Genomic DNA, 20,423 nt, shown 5'->3' on the forward strand with positions numbered 1-20,423 from the left:
ATGGATTTATTTTTTGAGTGAAAGCTGAACCAGAATGACACTTTTTCTTTACTTTGCCAAACTGCTCCATCTCTGGGAGAAAAGAACTGGTTGTTATCCCTTTAAAAGAGCCCAGTGGCCTGCTATGTTCATAATCCTCAAATCCCATGATTCAGTTTCCATCTCCCAGCCTTACTCCACACAGGCCTGCTAACATTTGGTTTAGATCTGACTTTTCTTTGCTCAAGAACACCACAATTTATTATTAGTCAGTAATAATAGCCAGCAGGCCCCAATATTTTAGGAAGGAAAATAAACAAAGTCTAGCCTGCCAGAGGGAACTATGCTCCGGCTGTCCTGGGTCTGCTGAAAGTGGTCGTCCAGAAAGACACTGCTGCCTGCCTATGTCTCAAAAGTGTCAGGTTGTTTAAATGCTTCTACCTGTTGGATCATGTGATTCCTGAAGTCACCCTATAAAGTGTGTTGGGAGGGAAAAGAACGATAGTATTTTTGCATTTATGTCGTGTTTATTTACTGAGCGCAGCACCAACCCTAGAGACAGCAATTACCAGGCATCGGAACTGAGTTAGTCCTGGGACCCAAGGCAGACATGGTCCTCTCCCTAGATAGCTTAGGGGTTGGTGGATCATAGTTTCCCATCATGAGGCAGGGATCCCAGGGAAGAGTCCTGATGCCTTATTTCAATTACTTCTCATCACTGTGATAACATTCTTATTAACGTCAACGGGATGAGAATTTGTGTTATTTGTGGACAGGATAACCAAAACTCCCAAAGGTTAAGAGACCCGAATAAAGTCACCGCCTGATAAGCGGGAGAGCCGAGGCTCAGACTGGGGTTTCCTCATCCAAGGCTGCTGACTGCATCCTGGATTCTTCCCAAATAGTGTAATCTCACGTCAACCCAGATCAATTCAAGCTCTCTTTGTCACTTTCCCATGTCTCATAGTTTGGCTTAGAAAAGTATCCCCTGCAGTAGACACTGACCACCTAAAAATAGCAATTTTGAGGATTTAAGCTTTACAGAGGCTCAGAGAAGAGCAGGGAAAGTCCTGGTGAGGCCAGTAGTGTGGGCAGAGTAGAGGAGGGGAGTCGGGGGTGGAAAGGGAGTGGGGTTTGCTCTGAGAGGTGTTCCAGGAATTCCCAAGGGGTGGCCCTGACTTAGTAAGTCACCAGGTCAGTTTGAAATGAGTCGTTTGTGGCATGGGGGCAAACAACCTCAGTCCAGCACTGAATTATCGGGAAGCAGGCTGGCAAAAGATCTCCCCTGGGAGAAGAATCCTAATTACGATGCCTGAGAATTTGCATGCCCCTCTACAGTTTGCAAAACAGTTTCGTACCCGTTTTTTCCTTTGCTGATTGTTTACTGCACAAGAGGGGACCAGGGTTCAAGATGACCCAGTCTAGTGGTTTTTAATATTTGCGTGAAGTAAAATTCTTTGTCAAAATGAAATCTCACTCAGCAGTCTAGTGTATAACATTGATGCCAGAGGGAGCTCTGTGGCTGGGATGGGGACTCTAGTTGGGGGAGGCATGCTGCTGCTGCTGCTAAGTCGCTTCAGTCATGTCTGACTCTGTGAGACCCCATAGATGGCAGCCCACCAGGCTCCTCTGTCCCAGGGATTCTCCAGGCAAGAATTCTGGAGTGGGTTGCCATTTCCTTCTCCAAGGCATGCATGCATGCTAAGTTGCTTTAGTCATGTCCAACTCTGCGACCCTATGGACAGCAGCCCACCAGCCTCCTCTGTCCCAGGGATTCTCCAGGCAAGAATACTGGAGTGGGTTGCCATTTCCTTCTCCCGTAGGGGGAGGCATAGCCCACACCTAAGCCTTTGCTTTGATCCCTGTGTTTCTGCGGAGTCTCCAAGGAAATACCTAGTTCCATGGAACAGAAAGACAAACATGTTTCCAGTGTTTCTAGTGACTACAAATACCCAGTCCACTTTTCCCTTCTTCTCCAAAACAAAACAAACAAGGAAAAAAGCTGAAAACCCTGGAGGTGACACAAGACAGCCAAGGTCATTCCTTGTCCAGTGTTCTTTCCATGAAACTCACCAGGGCTGGTGTCTCACATGATTAGAGCCTGAAGATCTGCCTGGAAGCCAGTTTGCCCCCAGTTGCTGAAGGAAAGTGTCCTCTTGGTCACAGATGGCTCGGTCAAGTCAGCTACTACTGTAGCGTTTATCAGTGTACCTGTTGGTCAAGTGGGGCTCTTTGTTTCAGACGGGCCACCCCTTGAGACGTGGAATGTCAGCCACTGAGCAGCTGGGGAACAGTAAGTCCAGCGATCTTTCAGCTCCAAATACTCTCCCTGAAAATGCAAGAACAGCCCCTAGTCAAGCAGGCTCTTCCCAACTCAAAACTCACACTGAACTACATAGCATTTGTTCTAAATGTTTGTCTCCCTGCAAGTTCATATGTTGAAATCTTAACTCCCACTGTGAGACTATTAGGAGGTGGGGCTTTTGAGAGGTAGTTTAGGTCATGTGAGTGGAGCTCCCGTGAATGGGATTAGTGCCTTTATAAGCAGATGCACACAAAAGAGCTTGTCCTCTCTCTCCCCCTCCATCCCCTTCTCTCCCTCTTGTGAGGACAGGACAGGACAGAGAAGATGACTCTCTGCAAACCAGAAGAGTGTTCTCACCAGAACCGGACCGTACTGGCACCCTGATGGTGGACTTCTCAGCCTCCAGAACTGTGAGAAATAAATCGGTCGTTTAAGCCAGCCAGTCCATAGTACTTCATTATGGCAGCCTGAACTAAAGCAGTGGGGATGGCTGCACAATTTCGTGAGTGCATGAAAAGCTACTTAATGGCTAAAATGTTAAATTTTCTATTAGGTGTATTTTAGTACAACAACAGAACAGCAAAGTAAACTTTCATTGACTTCCAGTTTCTTAGGGATCAAGCTCCAAACTTCCTAGTATAATTTACAAACTGGACCCTGCTTACCCCCTAGCCTCATATCTTGCTGTCCTCCTTCAACCTTTTTATCTGATCAAATGTTCCAATTGCTCTCCGAAATAAAAAAGTGATTACTTTGCCTTAAAAATGCTGGCAAGGCTCTTTCAGGGTCTTGTCACAGTTTCGGGTAACCTCTATCATATTCTGTGTGTCTCACCAGGCAAGAATTCCATTCAGATTTACTTTCAGTAGTCCAAGTTAGCAATAAATGCTACATTTGCTTTTCAAATATTGCATCACAATGTTACAGATAGATATGGAATTATAATGCAAAGTATGGTTTTTCAAACTCAAAATGAGGAATATGACAATCTCCTCCCTTTTCTGAGATTTGCTGAGTAGAACAGATTAGAATAGAAAGTGGATTAACATTCACATAGATAGGAATATAAATGGGAGCAAGAAAGAAGGGATCGATGTGTGGGTGGGTGAGAGGAGGGGTAAAATGATGAAAGGATATGTAGATGATGGATGGATGGGTAGACAGATGATGTGTGAGTACATGTATGAACAGATATGTGGGTATGGATGGATAGAGGGGAGAATAGTATACAGATGGATGTGAATTTACAAAGAGATGTGAAAAGATTAAGAATAGATGCATGAGAAGTTGTATGGGAGGGTGGCTGGAAAAAAATGTGGTTGATGGATGGGTAGACGAAAGGATATGTAGCTGGATAAACGGCTGGAGGCTGGGTGCATGTGAGTGCATACTGATGGACAGGAGGGTAGACAGATGTGTGAGCCCTGGAGAGACATAAGATAAAATGGGTAGATAGAGGAATCCGTGGGTGTTTGGGAGGATGAGTGAGAGTGTGAGTAAGCCAAGGAGGAATGGATGGATGGAACCAGGTGCCAGCCTGGGACCGGAAGATGATGCACAGGTCAGTAGAGCCAAATACCAGCCCCGTGGCTGGCTAGCTTAGCTTTCCCTAAGCAGTCCTGGTAAGAATCAAAAGTCCACCCGAAGCGTGTTAATGAACTCCCTTCTCTTTCAAGGGAAGGTCGATGAGCTCTTCCTCCCCTGGAAGAATCGCAAGCTCCCGACCATGGGCAGGGAAAAACCACACTTCCACTGTCCCAGCCCCTCTCCCAGAATATCCAGCTGCCTGTGAAACCCACAGAGAAGAGTTCCCCAGCCTGAGTCAAAAGAGAAACTTCGTGGAGGGGAGAGGCCAGAAGCTGAACCCAAAGGGGCGAGGTTTCAGGACTCAGTCATTCCCTCCTGCGTCCAAAGGCTGCGCTCCCAGCCGCCAGGAGAGAAAAGTCGGTGCGTCCTGGGTGCACGGGGACCCCTCGGCCCTCCGGGGTGCGCGCCCGGGCACCCCGCTTTATTATCTCGGGGGAGAACGGGGCGGGGGCGGAGGGGCCAGGGCTAAGGAGAGCTGGTACGTCTTTAAACTTCTGCCGGCTGCTTAGTCCCAGCCCCTTCGCTTGGGTGTGTCCTCCCTCGCTCCCTCCCTCTTAGGTCACTCTCTCAACCCTCGAATAAAAACTGCACCCAACTTCCGAGGCGCCCTTATTGCCAGCCGGACCCCAGCCTCCGACAGGTTCGGGCGCCCTGCTTGCCCCGTGCTCCGCCGGCCCCCGCCCAGCGCCCGGCCCCTCCGGCTCCACTCCGCTCGCTCGGTCGGTCGCTCCGACGCCATGGACACGTTTTGGTGGCGCGCAGCCTGGGGACTCTGCCTCGTGCAGCTGAGCCTGGCGCAGATCGGTGAGTGCCCGCCCGGACGGGAGGGAGTGGCCCGGACCCAGCCGTGCGGGCTCCGTTGGCCCTGGGGGGTCGGGGTCAAATGGGCGGTGAGCGGCTGGGATTTGGCGAAGGAGGACCGGGCGAGGATTTGCGCTAAGCTCTTGGAGAGCCTGTCGGTGGGAAGCACCGTTTTGTGGAACGGCGAAGAGAAAGAGCGCAGAAAAGTTGGCGCTGTTTGGGCAGCAGGCTGTTGGCGCGCGGTTTGGGGTGGGGTGGTTGGAGCCGGTGGAGCACAAGGCAGAAAGGAGCTGTACTCCTGGGTGCGCGCAGCCTGTGTCTGGACTAACAGACTCCTGTGCCCAAGGGCGCTTGAAGCCAGGCTGCGCAGGGCAGGGACAGGGGCTGGGGTGGGGACAGGGGTGTTGGCGAGGTGGCCATAGAGGTGGGCACTGTTGCCATGTGTGAGGGTTGGTGGCAACAAGCTTCCCAGAAGGGGGTCCCGCGTTCCTGTGGCTCTCCCTTTTCATCTAGGTTCTAAAGCTCTTACACTTGGCTCCAGTCACGAACAATTTTAACGCTTGTGGGAACTTGAACCTTCTCTGTGGCAAGGTTCTGGGTCGCCACGAGGTGCCAGCCTGGGGCAGGGAGTGTGAGTAGGATAGGCAGTGACTCGGCCAGCTGCTCCATCCTGGCAACCTCCTGCAGGCTGCCAATCAGTTAGGGGAAATCCAGACAGTCATGTGGCTCCCAATGGGTGCCTGGCAGCCTCGGAGCAGGACAGGGAAGCAGTCTCCTGGGTGGCATCAGGGATCCCGGAGCCGGTATCCCATCCCCACAGGGTCGGTGCCTCTCAGGGGCTGTCGAGGGGGTGGCTGCGTGTGAGGTATTCTGGCAAGGCTGAACTCCCAGCATTCCTTTTCTTTGTCTTTATATGTACAGATAATTACATGGCTGATTTGCTTATCGCTAGCAAAATTAATTTTTCTTTTAAGAAGTGCCAGATGGGTCATTAAGACAGCTCAACCTATGGTTAATTCTACTCAGCAAGTGTTTATTAAACCCAGCTCTGGGGGTACCAGGAAAGTAAGAGACACAGTCCTACCGGGATACTTTAGACTGAGGATAAGTAAGGGTCTAGGATTTAGATTCCTGAATCAGAAAAATAATAATTAATAATAATAATTAACAGTAATCACAATGGCAGCACCAGCCACCATTTACTATACATTTGGGCTGGGCCAGGCACTGTGCTAAATTCTTTACATGCGTTATCTCGTTTTACCCTCAACGATGGCCCACTGAGAAGTGTCCTGTCGTTAGCCCTGTTTTGCAGGAGGGCAACAAACCGAAGCTCAGAGAGGTTAAGTGACTTGTCTGTGTTCACACAGTCAGAAGACTGCTGGTTCTGTGAACCAAGCTTCTTTGCCTGTTGCTTAGTTAGCACTGGTTAAGCGGCATGTATGACATGGACAAACTCAGAAAGGATTTTGTGGAAGGAGGTGGTGGACCAGAGGCTTTAGAGGAGGCTTTCAAAGGGGAACTGGAGCTCCAAGGATCTCTTGAAAGGCAGAAAGACTTGGGATGGGAGAGAGGAGGGAAAGATTTCAGGGAGAGCTGTGAGCCTGGCCTCAGGGAAGAGGAACCAGGCTGGTGTCTCTCTCTCTCTCTCTCTCTCTCTCTCTCTCTCTCGCCTATAGGGAAGTCCATTTATATGTTACCTCCCTGGGGCATCTTCTGCTTTGCTTCTGAGGATTCTGACTCCTGACTCCTTCCATCCTGTAGCCCAAATTCTTCTAAAGGGCCCCATTCCCCGATATTTGGTACTGTCGTGACCCTTGAAGTTCCTGCCTTCCCCCTAGATGGGCAGGCTTACTCCTGCTCTGGGTTTCCGTGGTCCCTTTGGGCAGCGTCATTTGGAGGAAGCGCAAAAAAATGCCAGTAGCAATAGCTGTCTGGGCCCAGGCTTTCATGCGCTTATCAAGCTATTTGGAAGGAACTGAGGCTTGGAAAGGAGATGTGACTTAACAGTGGGCTCAGGCTGGGCCGGCAGAGAGAGGAAGGACAAAGAGGAGGCGGGGAGACTCTTCTGGTGCCCCACCAGCAAAGGCGGTGGGCTCCGGAGGACAATGTGGACATTTCGGCAAGTGGCAAGGATTTGGGGAGGAAGAAGGGGTTTGATCTTCATACTGAAAAGCAAGAAGTAGAGACATGGCCAAATACAGTTAAGCAGCATTGGACCCAAACTCTAAGTTGGAGAACAGATATGTTGAACCAGGTTTCACACATGGAAGGAAGAAAGTAGCCCTGGGTAAAGAGCAGTGAAGCGAGCCTTCTGTACCTGTCTGCCTCCTGTCCTCTGTGGGTGAGAGGTCCTTGCTAGAGAATTGTGCCCCTGGTGTTTAGAAAGAGGGGTGCAGCTAAGAGCTCTGGGGCTTTGGGGCTGGCTGGCACCGCTCTGATCCCTCTGAGCATTAGAGACCCCTCTTTCTGGGAGTTAAACTTTTGGCTGTGTTTTCCTGGGTGAAGCAGCAACAAAGCCAACCTCCATTACCCCTGAGGTTGGTTAGCATCAGTTAATTCAGTTGCTCCCCAAATACACAATGGACGTCTTCCTTCCTGCAAAGGCACAGTGCCAAGTAGGTGTGTTTGAGTCTTGCAGCCAGTAGAAAAAGTTTCCGTTCTTTTTCCAGTTTGGCCCACGCAATTTGGAGAGGCTGCTGGGCAGTGTGAAATTCTTAGTTTATGACAGAACCCTTTCCACTCATTCAAGAAATATTTCTTGACTCACTATTGTAGACTCAGAGATGGGGACTCCAAGAATCATTTAGAAAAACCCTTTCTTTTTCCCAAGGAGGAAACAGATCCCCCAAAGAGAGAAAGGTGACTTCCCCTCTCTCAGGCTGAGTGTTAGCACAGGACACTTTCCAAACCTCAGGTCTCTGAAATACCTTAATCCTCCAGGTCTGAGCCCCACCTCCACTACTTACAGTGGGTGGGGAATGTGTGGTCTACAGAGGTAGCAACACACCTTAAATTGCTGTCTTTAAACGCTCAATACAATTTTATATTTTCCTCGACAATATATCCAGTTTGAGTTTAATGTAAGAATAAAGATGATAAATTTCTTTTTATCGAGCCTCTGAACTGTCCAGTGTCTCCTGGAGTGTTGCTGGATCCCTCTCAGTTAGCAGCATCCCAGCTTGAAAAGCCTGACACTCGGTTCCTGTACGAAGTAGGGACCTAAATCTGCAGGAAATACCATTTACTGAGCACTGACCCTGGTGGTTCAGTGGTAAAGAATCCGCCAGCAAGGCAGGAGACGCAGGAGATGTGGGTTCAATCTCTGGCTCAGAAAGATCCCCTGGAGGGGGAAATGGCAACCCACTCCAGTATTGTTGCCTGGAAAATCCCATGGACAGAGGAGCCTGGAGGGCTTCACAGTTCATGGGGTCACAAAGAGTCAGACGCAACTGAGCACACACGCACACAACTTCATACGAGGCATTCAGCCATGGGCTTTGAACAGGTTATCCAATATAAGCTTCGCAACAGCCCTGTGTATGTTTAGCAATCTTTTCATTCCATTTTCCAGATAAAGAAGTTGAGAGGCTCAGGGAGATGGAATGACTTGCCCGAGGACACACAGCTAGTATGAGTGATGGAGTTGGGGTCCTCTGTTGTCCCACATCCTCTCTGTTAGCCTCCAGCGCCTGTGTTCCTTTGATTCGGTATTTCCCTCTGGAGGACTCTGGAAATTGTGTGAGGCCAGCAAACATGAAGCCTGGGATGAGTGACTTTCCTCTTCCCCGGCAGGCTGAGAACTCTTGGCTGCCCTGCTCTGCCCTGGCCTGTCTCTCTCCAGTCCTGGCCACAGCTGTCGAGAGATGCCAACCTAGCTATTTGTTACTAAAATAAGTCAATTCCCTTATCAGAGTCCAGCTGCCCTTCTAGACATGCTCTCATTTGCAGGCTTGGAAAAAAGGGAGAGGCTGTTCCTTGTCTAAGAGACAAGTCAGGGCAAGGCTTTCTGCCTGGAAACAAAAAAAAGGGTGGGGGGCTTGCAGAGGCTCTGACCCTGCAAGCATTCTAGGTGCAATGGCCCAGGAAGCCCCCTTGTTACATGCTCAGTGGAAACCCTCAGCGGTTAGCAGCTTATGTGTGCCCCAGTGAGGGGGAGTGTCGAGGACCCTGGTGATGGGCTGATACGGTTCTCTAGAAAAGGCAAGGATCTTGAACGGAACATCGGTGTTGGGTGTGAGGTGACACGTGGCCACTCAAGTGAGATTTCAGCTTGGCCTTGAGTGTCAGACGGTTCCAGGTGAAGAGGAGGTTGTGGGAGGGAAGTGGGCCTCCCCCGGCCACCCATACTGGCTGGGATGGGGGCTGAGTTACCGGCTACCCTTGACTTTCCCCTCCATTTTACTTGACTCCACCAAGAGACTGAAAGGGAAGTGGGTCTTGTGAAAGAATGAACTGAAGCAGGTGGCAAATCCCGCCAGACCAAGTGGAGTTCTCAAAGGGGATCTTTTCTGCTTCAGAGAGAATGTCTGAGGGGTTGCACAGCCAGATGCTGATGACTCAATTTCCTTTGTGTCTTTGCTTCAGTGGGAAACACACCAGTGTTCTCTAGACTCGCCAGGGGAGGCTGATGCCTCCAACCTTAAATTGGAACGCCACTCTTAATCCCTTAGCAAGTTGATATTTTTCTTAAAAAGTGTGCTCCCTCGAAGCTGCCCAGCAAGGATTTGGGAAGCCAGCCCGATCTGCCAGAGTGTTTTCTGAAGTGTGTGGTTGTGGGATCTGGCTTGGCATGGACACAGCGGTTGGGAACTCTGGATTTTCCAGGAGGGTCAGGATTTCAAACATGCATATATTCTACCAGTTGAAGTCCAGTGTATATTTTGACTTAATATAGATTTTTTTCTACAAAGAACTGCATGACTTTGTGTGATTAGAAGTCAGAAACTTGCATGGATTTTCGCATAAGTGAAAATCAAATCTCCACAGCTCATGAATCAGCCTAATTAAATTACTATCCAATTAAATTGCTATCTGGTTCAGAAAATTTATACTTTGGAGAGGAACATTTGTGCCCCTCTGCTCTCTCTTTCTTGATCATCCCAATATGTGAAGCCCCAAGAAAAATGACATACTGGGTTTTTGCTTGCTAGGTGTGGACATATACATGGTGGGTGTGCCCATAGGTGTGTAAGTATCTGAACGCATGTGTCTACCCATAATGTGGTATTGCTGGTCAGTCGTTAAGTTTGTATAAGGTGTCTTGGGAGAGCAGGACTGTATCCAAGAACCTTAAGGTTCTACATGGGAACACCTTACCAAGGAGTGACAGCCTGCCCAACTAGGACCACAAGACTGACAGCCTTGCCGAGCTAAGGCACAGCCAGGAGGCCTGGGGGACTCAGTGATGGGGAAGAAGAGGGGGCTGTGTGCACAAGAGAAGATTTGAGCATCTGAAGAAGCGGTAATAAGCCCAGGCCGTGTGTATTTCTGTTGCCCTGCCATTCATTTACCCACTCTTGAGCAAGTTCATTAACTGGGCAATATATCCAGCAAAAGCTCACACACTTGCTGCCCATTTGGTGCACCAAGCAGTCTTGAGAACTCATGGTCTACAGGGCACAGTCCTCGCTCTCAAGTAGCTTGTGGTCGAGTGGACGGTTTCCTGGATAGCAGCTGATGGTGCATCTCTGGTATATTCACACTCTAGATTCTGAAAGTGCACGCCAGCCACCGCCACCACCCCGCCCCCTGGCCAGGTGTGACAGCCTATATAGCCTCCAGACATGGCCAAACGGGGGGGTGGTGATAAAGTCACCCCCAGCTGAGAATCCCTGGCGTCACTGAATGGTGGCCAACCTCGTCTCTGACAAGGAGATATCTGGTCTCCATAGGTCCCCAGTTAATTAGCCTAAAAACTGCACAGGGAAATTAAGATCAATAAGCATATTTATTTTCTGGGGCCAAGAGGTGCTCATGACTTTCACACTTCTCATTGGCAGAAAACCCCAGACCAGATAGATCTTCTCTTATCTCTCTTCTGCAGTGTTGTGGGGGGCCCCCCTGACATCAGGGATGGAATCGCATTCATTTTTGTAGTCTCAGAACCCAGTCCTGGCCCATATTTGTTATCTGTTACTGTGGAACTGAAATGAATATTTAGAATATAGAAATTACTACATCCAGGTATATGAAGACATGCTGCACAGTCTACCTAAGATGCAGAGGCCTCTATCTGTACATGATAGTGGTGATGGGGACTGCCTCCAGGACAAGGCTGAGATGAGCACTTGGCTGGACAGTGGCCCACCACAGGACTCGTTTTTGGTCTGCCCAAGTAGGGAGATCACCCATCTATTTGCGGCTTTGGTGGCTGCTTGCCGTGACTGGGGACGTCTGTCTAAGGACAGGATGACTCACTTCTTGGGCCAAGGAGGGAGTGGGAGTTAGGCCGGATGATGACACCCAGTCCCATATTGAAACCTCAAAATAAAACACTCTTGGGCAGTGGCCCACTTGGAACGCTGGCTTATTTTGGAGATGCTAATCTGATGCTAGACTTCTTGGGTGAGAGACCCACACTCTCCCTCCAACACTGCCCCCTTCCAATTTCTGGAAGGTGTTAGCAGCTGGCAGAGAAGTGGAAGAACTTCCCAGAAGATCCTTGCCTTCTCTGTGGGACTCCTGCAGCTACTAAAGGTCTTCAGCAAAGCCTGACGTCTGATGTGGAGGCCAACGGTGCTTTGTCTCCATGGAGCTTGCCACGTGTGACGCTGACCACAAATGGGGCAGGTCCTGCCTACCCATGGCTCATCCACCCCGTGAAACTTGGGGGCAGGATGAAGGGTGAGTGTCAGGGGGGTCCAGAACCTCACAAACCCAGATCTCCCTGAGTTTGGGGGTGCATCGGCTGCCTGGGTGTGTCCTCTTGAGGCAAGAGTCTCTCCTAAGAACAAGTGTGGGCAGATAGGTCCCAGGTGGGTGGGGAAGGGCTGAGTCACCAAGGAGGTGATTTGCAAAACCTAGGTCCCCAAAATCTTTCCCGAGTCTTCAGTTTTTGAGAGTGAATGTTAAGTGCAAAATTCTAGGGAGAGAGAGAATTCACAGAGACCAGTAATTTTGAGACTTTGCCATGGTGTCATGGTAAGTCTCCTTGAGCTGTGCCTGAAAGTCCATCTTTCTAACCCTCAACCTTTCTGGAGAGTTAGAGCTCTTGTACATTTCGTGTTTGTTTCTTTGCAGTCAGTTGTATATATTGGAGATACTGTCACTACTGTTGGTAATAATAGCAAACACGGAGTCCTGACCACATGCTGACATCATCCTGTTGTTCCCTCTACTAACATGTTTAATCCATGCACTAACCTTAGGAAGGCGTGCTCGTATTATCCCTCTTTTACATATGAGAAAACAGAGGCATAGAGAATTTGAATAACTTGCCCAAGGCCACGGAGCTGGTAAGCAGTAGAGCTGGGTTTCAAGTCCAGGTGGTCTAGCTACAGGGTTCATGTCCTTGCTGACCGCATTGCTCTGCCTTCCTTAGTATATCAAGACATCAGGGTGTCCAGAAACCCAAACAGTGATACCTGCTAGTATGCTTACTGGTTGTCTTCATACCTGCTAGTACACTGCTGGGCAGGATCATAACATCCACAGAGCTGGATTTGCTCTCCGTTTATGTGCATGATGTCAGAGGAGGGGGCTGGAGCTGCAAATATGAAGGAGAAAGAAGTTGTCATGGAAACGTCTTCCCATTCCTACTCTGTGCGGCTCATTCATTCCAGTTCCTGGATAGAAGGTCTGCTTACTTCCATATGGGATGTGGAGTGGGGGAAGTTGAGGAAGGAGTAGGATTCAGTGGGTGGTGAACCGAGTCATTTGTTCAGTATCACTTCATACTTGTTCCCTGGATGGTGGATGAACGCTGCTGACTGATGGCTCCATCGTCTAGGACCTTGGCTCATGACAGGATAAAGTTGGGAGAGGAGCCAGTCGAACAGCAGTGAAAACGTTTGCCCTCAGCTTAAGGGTCCTTAATGCCAGGACCTTCTCTACCAGCTCGAATTGGAGACAGAAGGATAGACTCTGAGAGCGAAGAGTGTCAGGCAGCAGGCCATGCTCACCCTGGGCACATGAAATCGGGCCAAAACTAGACATTTACTCTGCCCTTCTTCCCAGCTCCAGTGCAGACCTGTGGCTTGGCTGCAGTTTGGCCCAGCAGGTAGCCTTTGCATGGGAGAGGGCACGTAGCATTTCTTCTGGGTGCTCTCCCAGAAAGGGGGAAGCCAAGGCCCCTGAGACCTCCAACTCAGCCTGTAGGTAGGCAGCTGGGCCTTTGGCCCGGGAGCAGCGACTCCTCACAGAACCCCGTCTGTTTCAATTTCAGTACATCTTTTTGCACTTGAGTAGGTCTGCAATGCCTTCTAGAAGAAACCACACATCAATAGTGGATCTAGGCAGCATCTTGTACTTCCTCTCTCAGAGAGAACCCACCAGGGTATTAGAGTGGGGATGATAAGGCCTCTTCACAAGTGTTGACCATTATGGAACTCGAGATGCCAGGGAGAAAGGAACAATTCCATGCAGCTCAGACCTGGTCTCTTGCCTCTGGCTTGGAAGATCATTTCTATCCAGGCCCCTGGCTCCAAAAGTATCAAATGGCATAAATACTGTATGCCAGTTACGAATGTTGCCATTGTTGCATGTGTCCAGTTCATGAAACAGATTCCAACAGAGCTGAGCATCATCTTATAGTCTATAGCAGACCAGCTGACGTCACTGAGTCCGCCCCTCAGCCACCAGCGAGTTTCAGGGCCACACTTCCCTACAAGGGGAGGACAAGGGTGTAGGTACCCACAAGAAAGCTGGTCACATAGACATAAAGCAGAGTTTGGAGAGACAAGTAATACTGCCATAGAAATCTCCTGCCCAGAACTTCATCTTTGTAGTGGATTCTCTGTGATAGAATTAGTTATCTTCCCAAGGTCAACCTTAGAGGTCAGACTCATCCCTCTAGACCAGCAGTCCCCAACCTTTTGGGCACCAGGAGCCAGTCTTATGGGCAGCAATTTTTCCATGGACAGGGCGGGGAGATGGTTTTAGTTTTACCCACTGCTCACCTCCTGCTGTGCAGCCTGGTTCCTAACAGGCTGCAGACCAAAACTGGTCCATGGCCTGGGGGTTGGAGACCTTTGCTCTAGACTTCCTCAAGTGACTTTTGCTTTGCCCTTTTGTCTACTAGTTGTCTCTCCCTGATGATTCATGAAAAGCCCACGAGCATATTTCTATCTAAAAAATTCAAAGGATGCTGCTGAGCTGTATTATGGCCTCTGTTCTCTTTCACAGGTGAGTCTATAAGCTCCTTAGGGAAAAGCTTCTGTTTTATGTACATTATGTACAATTTTGTATCCTTGAGGTTCCCATCTGTCAGTTTCTCAGTTATAGTAGACCTTCAATAAATGCTGGACTGAATGAATGAAAGTTCTAGATTTGGCTAGCAAAGCCATCTTTATCATTTACCTTTTGTGATTTTCATAGGTTCTGGCTAATGTTTTTTCATCTTTTTAAATCTTTCTGATATACAGAAACCTGTTATTTTTTTTCTCGTGCTTCCTATACTGATCCTCACATCTCCTTGACATCATTTTACTCTGCATTCGCTCTAATTTGAGTGTGTCTTTCTTCGAGTTTGACGTATCAGGCAAACCAGGAGAAGTTTAGAGCTCACTGGGTTTTGTCCATAGACCAAGGATCTTAATTTCCTAGAGGTCTGTCTGCCTCTCAGCCCCAACACTGCCAAATCTAACCTCACGCAGAACCCAAGCCTCAAAATCATGTTCCAGTGACACTTAGAGAAAAGAGGTGGGCTTCTTGGTCACTATGTTAAAAGGAAAAAAGGGAGGAGTTCTTTCTTTCAGTGATTTAAAGACCTCTGTACTGAACCAGCTGTTCCGTGTGGTAGGATGGGAATGAGAAGGTTGGCTTTGGAGGAGGGCTGTGTGGAAGGAGGAGGGGCTGTGGAACAGGTTGATTCTCCTCCCGGCCCCATTGGAGCAGCGTGAGCCCCAGTGGCTGCACACATTAAGCGTCTAGGACAATGTTCAGTACCCAGTGTCCGGAGCTCGGGTCTAGCACACAGAAGGCGCCTCGAGTATAGAAATGCCTGTAATTCTTCAGCACCTCTCTGTAACTGATTGACTGTGATTCAGAGCCAATCATTTTACGCCAATTTGCCTCCAATTTTCCATGTGTCAGATGAGACAGCAGGCTTCTAGTTGATCTGTGCAGTCCTTTCCCAGCCTCACATTCTGTAAGCCCACCATTCTGCAGGCCCATGAACACCTAAGCCTCATGAAAGTTAATGCAAGGAATAACACGCTATGATACAGTCCCTTCCCCGCCCCCACAACTGCCCCCCAACGCACAAAAGTGATGCCTGGTTTGTGTTAAATACCAGAAGTGAATTATTAGTCCATACCAGAAACAACAAGCATATGGACTGAGTTACACTAAATGCCAGTTGGCTGGATGGACTCCTGGGCCAAGGTGCTCTGCTCAGAGGACTCCTCCAGATCCTTCTGGCCCTCTGCGGGTGAGCAGATGAAGTCTAAGCCAGAGAAGTTAGCAACAGATGTCAGTCCCACGGCTAAAACTGCCCAAAGTCAGTCCTGGGATTAGCCACAGGATCCAGATGCAATAGGGCTTCCCTTGTGGCTCAGCTGGTAAGGGACCCACCTGCAGAAGACCTGGGTTCAGTCCCTGGGTTGGGAAGATTCCCTGGAGAAAGGAACGGCTACTTACTCTGATATTCTGGCCTGGAGAATTCCATGGACTGTATAGTCCATGGGGTCTCAAAGAATCGGACATGACTGAGCGACTTTCACTTCATTTCCAGATGCAATATTCTTTGAACAAACATTGCTTCAAGAGGCTAAAGAAGTCAACCCCTGAAGAAGAGAAAAGATTGTGTCCTTCACTCTCAAAGCTCCATGAACACATTGGATTTCTCAGCTTTCCTCAAGGGATCCCTGTAACATGTTGGTGCAAAATGAACCACAGTATTCAGCCAAAGCAGTGCTTAGAGGATGAGCTGTAGCATCCTAGGGAAAAGAACTAGGATTGCCATGGGAATCTGAAAACAAAACAAAGAAATATATATATACCAAGGTGGTACAGATAGTCTTTTGAGATGGTGAGTTGCTTCTTCTATGGAGAAACTTCCACACTCCTACTAAGATATTTATTTCTTTTCTGTGGAACCAGAGAAACTCTTCCTGCTCAGTGAGGGCAGGATGTGGGGAAGGACGTTAGAAAGACTACATTACTTAGGAGTTTGTCCAGGTGATAAGTTGGGTTTTCCTGGCGTCTTAGATGGTAAAGAATCTGCCTGCAATGCAGGAGACCCAGGTTCGATCCCTGGGTTGGGAAGATCCCCTAGAGAAGGAAATGGCAGCCCGCTCCAGTATTCTTGCATGGAGAATTCCATGGACGCAGGAGCCTGGCAGGCTACAGTCTATGGAGTCTCAGAGAGTCAGACATGACTGAGTGACTAACCCTTCACTTCAAGGTGGTAAGTCAGAGACTAAATGCTCTGTTGGGATTCTGCTCTTCTATCGGTCACTGAAAACCCTGGTCAGATCAGAGTGCATCCTGGGTGCGTCCTGTGTCATATCCATCTAGAATCCACTGACCAGAAGATGAAATACTTCTGAATGGATTCAGTTCTCCTATCATTGACATTGTTCTCAGTAATTGCTGGGTATGGTCCAGTCATCTGTATCTCCAGTCAGTCCCCCAGACACTGCCTTCTAGGAGAAGTGAGAACCACATGTGGCCAGCGGAGGCTCGGCATTTTTCCATTTTAGTTACAGGATGACTGTGGGCAAGGTTCTTTATTAGTTGCCTCTGTTTCTCTGGGTGTAAAATGGGGATAAACCCACTGATTCAAGAAATGCACAAAAAACTATTATGTGATTGTCTTTGTGGAAAGAAGTGAGGGAAGTAGATCTAGTTTCTGTCCTCAGAGAATTTACTGTTTGGTGAAAGAAGAACTAAACAAGTGAAGAAAGTATGTAAGAGAGCAGACATTTCTGTGTTGGCAATTGTGTAGGATGGTTTCACGGAAGCAGTAAAATTTTAGGATGAATTGAGTGTGAGTAAGATGAACAGAGAAAGGAGAGCGACTCAGGAAAGCATAAAGAATGAACTGAAAGTTTAAAGTTGGGGAAATAAGTATGACTTGATTGGGGTCAGTAAGGGGCTCCATGCCCTTTAATTAAGAGACACCATGTTGAAGAACAGTGAAGGATGAGGTTGGACAGATTCCAAGTGATCAAGTGGCACCATCTATGAGATTCCATTCCAGAGACTTAGAAGTTCTCATGACACCCTCTTTAGACAGTGCTAGACAGAGTTCAGAAAAAGGTTAGCTCCAATGTTGGAGCTAACTTTGGCAACTTCTGGCAACTAAAGAGAATCGCAAACAGGCTCTACAGCAGGGCAGCAATAGCAAACAGATTTCAGCTCCTGTATCGTTTCCCATTGACTACTCAAGGCTGCCTGAGAGGCTGTGCTAAGAAGTCAGACCTTGGCTCAGCCACAAAGATTGCATGCGTGTGTGCTAAGTCGCTTCATTCATGTCTGACTCTCTTTGCAACCCTATGGACTGCAGTCCAGCAGGCTCCTCTGACCATGGAATTTATGGACTGCAGCCCACCAGGCTCCTCTCTCCATGGAATTTTCCAGGCAAGAATATTGGTGGTGGTGGTTTAGTCGCTAAGTCAGGCCCGACTCTTGCGACCCCATGGACTGTAGCCTGCCAGGCTCCTCTGTCCATGGGATTTCCTCAGCAAGAATCCTGTAGTGGGTTGCCGTTTCCTTCTCCAGGGGATCTTCCCGACCCAGGGATCGAACCTGGGTCTCCTGCATTGCAGGCTGACTCTACCTTCCCGGCACAGAGATCAAACCCACGTCTCGTATGTCTCCTGCATTGACACTGGGTTCTGTACCACTAGCGCCATCTGGAAGTCCACAGAGAGTGCTGTGGTCAATTAATGATGTCTGTTATGGGCGCAGTATGGAGGATTTGACCCTCCTGTATCACACAGACATCACCACAGTAGAGCAGCAGGCTTTTCTGGTGTACCTTTCTGATAGTGTGTGTAACGCTGGGAGTTTAGCCCACTTAATCTGGTTAAATAGCCATACCATAGACTCAGTCTCCTTCCAGAATGGTATAAATGCAGCCTCTTTCCCAGAGGAGTTTGGTCCCCTGAGCCTTCTCTCCTGATTCATTCACATTCTGTTTTCCCATCAACCCTAGTGAAGTAAGGTGCTCGGAGCCAGGAATCTCCCCTGAACAAGGCCCAGACCTCGTGGCCAAGGGTAGCTTCTCGCATCAACTTCTTCATTTGTAAACTGAGAAGACGAAAATGATTCCTCAGCCATGGGGATGATAGGAGGCATAGCTAACTCATGTTACTTAAAGCCTTTGAAGATGAAAGGGGTATATGTGCATGTTAATTACAACTTTTATCAGCCCTGGAGCCTCTGCATTCTCAGCTGCCACGGGGGGCTCTTCCTTGCCTCCCAGATACAAACAGTAGTAACATTCCATAGGCTGGCCCCGCTGGAGCATCCAAGTCGAGAAGGCTGGATTCTGAACTCTGGCTGGTCAGCCCACTCTGAGCGGCTCCAGTTTTCCCCTGTTCATCCCCAAGGGAAAAAAGCAAGCTCACTGTCTGGGTAGCTAAGATAAGGTAGAACCAGGGGATAAACAAAGGCTCCATCAGGAGTCTATTGGAAATAGCCCCTGGGTGAGATTAGGACACTGCTCTAATTCCCACCGTGTCAAAGCCTAATTGTGTGACCCTGGGCTGCTGGCTTTATCTGTCTAATGTTTCAGTATGCTGTGTGAAATGGCATAGGGGTAATAATCCATCTGCCTCTCCTAGACCTCTCCACCTTTACCTGCAGGTGTAAAAGTGTTTCGTGCTGGTAGGCAGAAACTTGTGATGTTAGAATAGAAACTACAAGGTTCTGTTATTACCTGAAGTCACTTTCACCTTTATCTCTGTCTCCTGTTGCTGGTTGACCCCAGTCATTGAAATTGTAGTCTTCGGAATGCTCTCCTACGTGCTGCCCTCCTCTCCAGGGCAGCGCTTATCTAGGGCCCTTGGTATGTGCTCAAGTTCTTGATCCTGCCGTTTCCGGAGGCGGGCAGACACAGCCAGCCTGCAGGGGATGGCGGTGCCCTGCCAAGTTGTGTCACAATACCCCTACTGCAGTGACTCAATAAAAGTGCTGGAGGCAAATGAGGGAGGGTTTTCAGAGTCTTTGCTAGGGCTTAGAAGGTGCAAGGCTGAGCTGCATCCTATAGCAGCACTGAATTATGGATCCAAAGACAGAAAAGCGGAGAAAGGGCCCTAAGTGAGAAGTTTTCAGGATCTGGTGACACAAAGCCAATGATGATGGCATGTCGGGATGGGGAAAGGTGCTGGAAGATAGAGTCCACCTATTTCTTTTGGATGACTATGGGAAGGCCATCTCGAAGACTGCACATGACTTGCCCAAGGTCACATAGCCAGTTGGAGTCAAAACTCTGGTTTCTGACCCTCCATCCAGTACCCTTTCCATTTCATCCTTTGAGATGATAGGAGAGGGCACTAAACAGGAGGACACGTGGCTGACCAGGGCCGGAAGATTTGGAGGGACAGAGAGGAAGGGAAAATAGGCCTGGGCTTAGGTTTTGTGTGTGCGTGTGTGACACAGTGGGAAATAGGGCAGGTGTTTATACTCTGCTGGGCCCTCACTGCTCTCAGATCTGGTTTCCTATGTAGCACCTTGTGCATGCATACTTGGTGTTTGTTTTGATCCTTTATGACTCAATGAGCCTTTGGAAATCAGAAGGCCCAGCATCGCCTGGCCTGGCTCTTACCTAGCCTCTCTGAACAGTCAGTGGTTTTCAAACGGTGCATTTGTTTACTCAACATGCATTTACTGAATACCAATATATGCCAGGCACTCTGCCAGGCACTAGGAATACAATCTTAAACAAGAGAGGCACAGTTTCTGCTGTGATGGGACTTATGCTCAAGCTGGGAAGACGCTGTAAACAACTCATTACCCCCTTGTTTAATTACACTTGTGGTCAGAGCTCAGAAGGAAAAGTACAGGAGCTTGTGAGAGCATGTAACAGGGAGACTGCGCCTGATTGAGAGCATCAGAGAAGACTTCTCAATGAATAGCAGTGAGTGTGTTTGCAGGATCCCTGCAGCTCCATGTGGGGGCATGGGGGTGGGGCCACGTGTTGGACTCCTCAGTCCCACCAGCTCTCAAGTCCAGGGGACATTTTGGTAGGTGAGGTCAGAGCTCCTCATCACAACTCTAGCCACAGCGGCTCCTGTTCTGGCTGCCTCATATAGGGTCCAATGAATAAGAGGGCCAAAACCTCAAGGTTTTATTCCTCAAAATTCTGAAAGCAATAGGTTTGTCCTCCCTGCCCTGCAATACGCAGTGGTGGGAAGAGAACCATGAGAACCTCCAAGTTGACTCAAACTTTTAGAAGCACATGTTGGGGCAATGAAGGAACCCAAACCCTGGGAGGCAGAAAGTATCATTTTTCCATGGGAGAAAAATTCATAATTTACATAGGTATCTTGAACATTAAGCTTTGGTTTAGGGTCAAATTTGGTCCATTTTATTGGAAGTTTCTTGGTCTTGTTTTGAACACTTTGGTGGCAAGAGTTTGAGG

The 20,423-nt window shown here is 48.7% G+C and overlaps 1 protein-coding gene and 1 long non-coding RNA gene across 17 annotated transcripts in view; one reads left to right on the plus strand and one right to left on the minus strand.

Annotated features, from left to right (window-relative positions):
- Positions 1-4,428: 4,428 nt before the first annotated feature.
- Positions 4,429-20,423, plus strand: part of CD44 (CD44 molecule) — an 87,913-nt gene continuing 71,918 nt past the window's right edge. For 13 of the 16 annotated variants that reach the window (XM_005216354.2, XM_005216356.3, XM_015474840.2 and 10 more), the window contains exon 1: positions 4,483-4,675. In XM_005216354.2, coding sequence (XP_005216411.1) covers positions 4,609-4,675 — 67 coding nt within the window. In that variant the 5' untranslated portion in view covers positions 4,483-4,608. Of the gene's footprint in view, positions 4,676-13,913; positions 14,018-15,566; positions 15,864-20,423 lie in introns of all 16 variants that reach the window. The other 3 variants (XM_059874550.1, XM_059874551.1, NM_174013.3) reach the window with 3 other exon arrangements.
- LOC132342358 (uncharacterized) lies at positions 10,609-19,319 on the minus strand. The gene is made up of 3 exons (XR_009490700.1): positions 18,720-19,319; positions 12,290-12,380; positions 10,609-10,818 (listed from the first exon to the last, which is right to left on the minus strand). It is a non-coding gene; the product is annotated as an uncharacterized lncRNA (long non-coding RNA).

This window comes from Bos taurus, chromosome 15 (assembly GCF_002263795.3).
Source record: "Bos taurus isolate L1 Dominette 01449 registration number 42190680 breed Hereford chromosome 15, ARS-UCD2.0, whole genome shotgun sequence".
Classification (NCBI taxonomy): Eukaryota; Metazoa; Chordata; class Mammalia; order Artiodactyla; family Bovidae; genus Bos; species Bos taurus.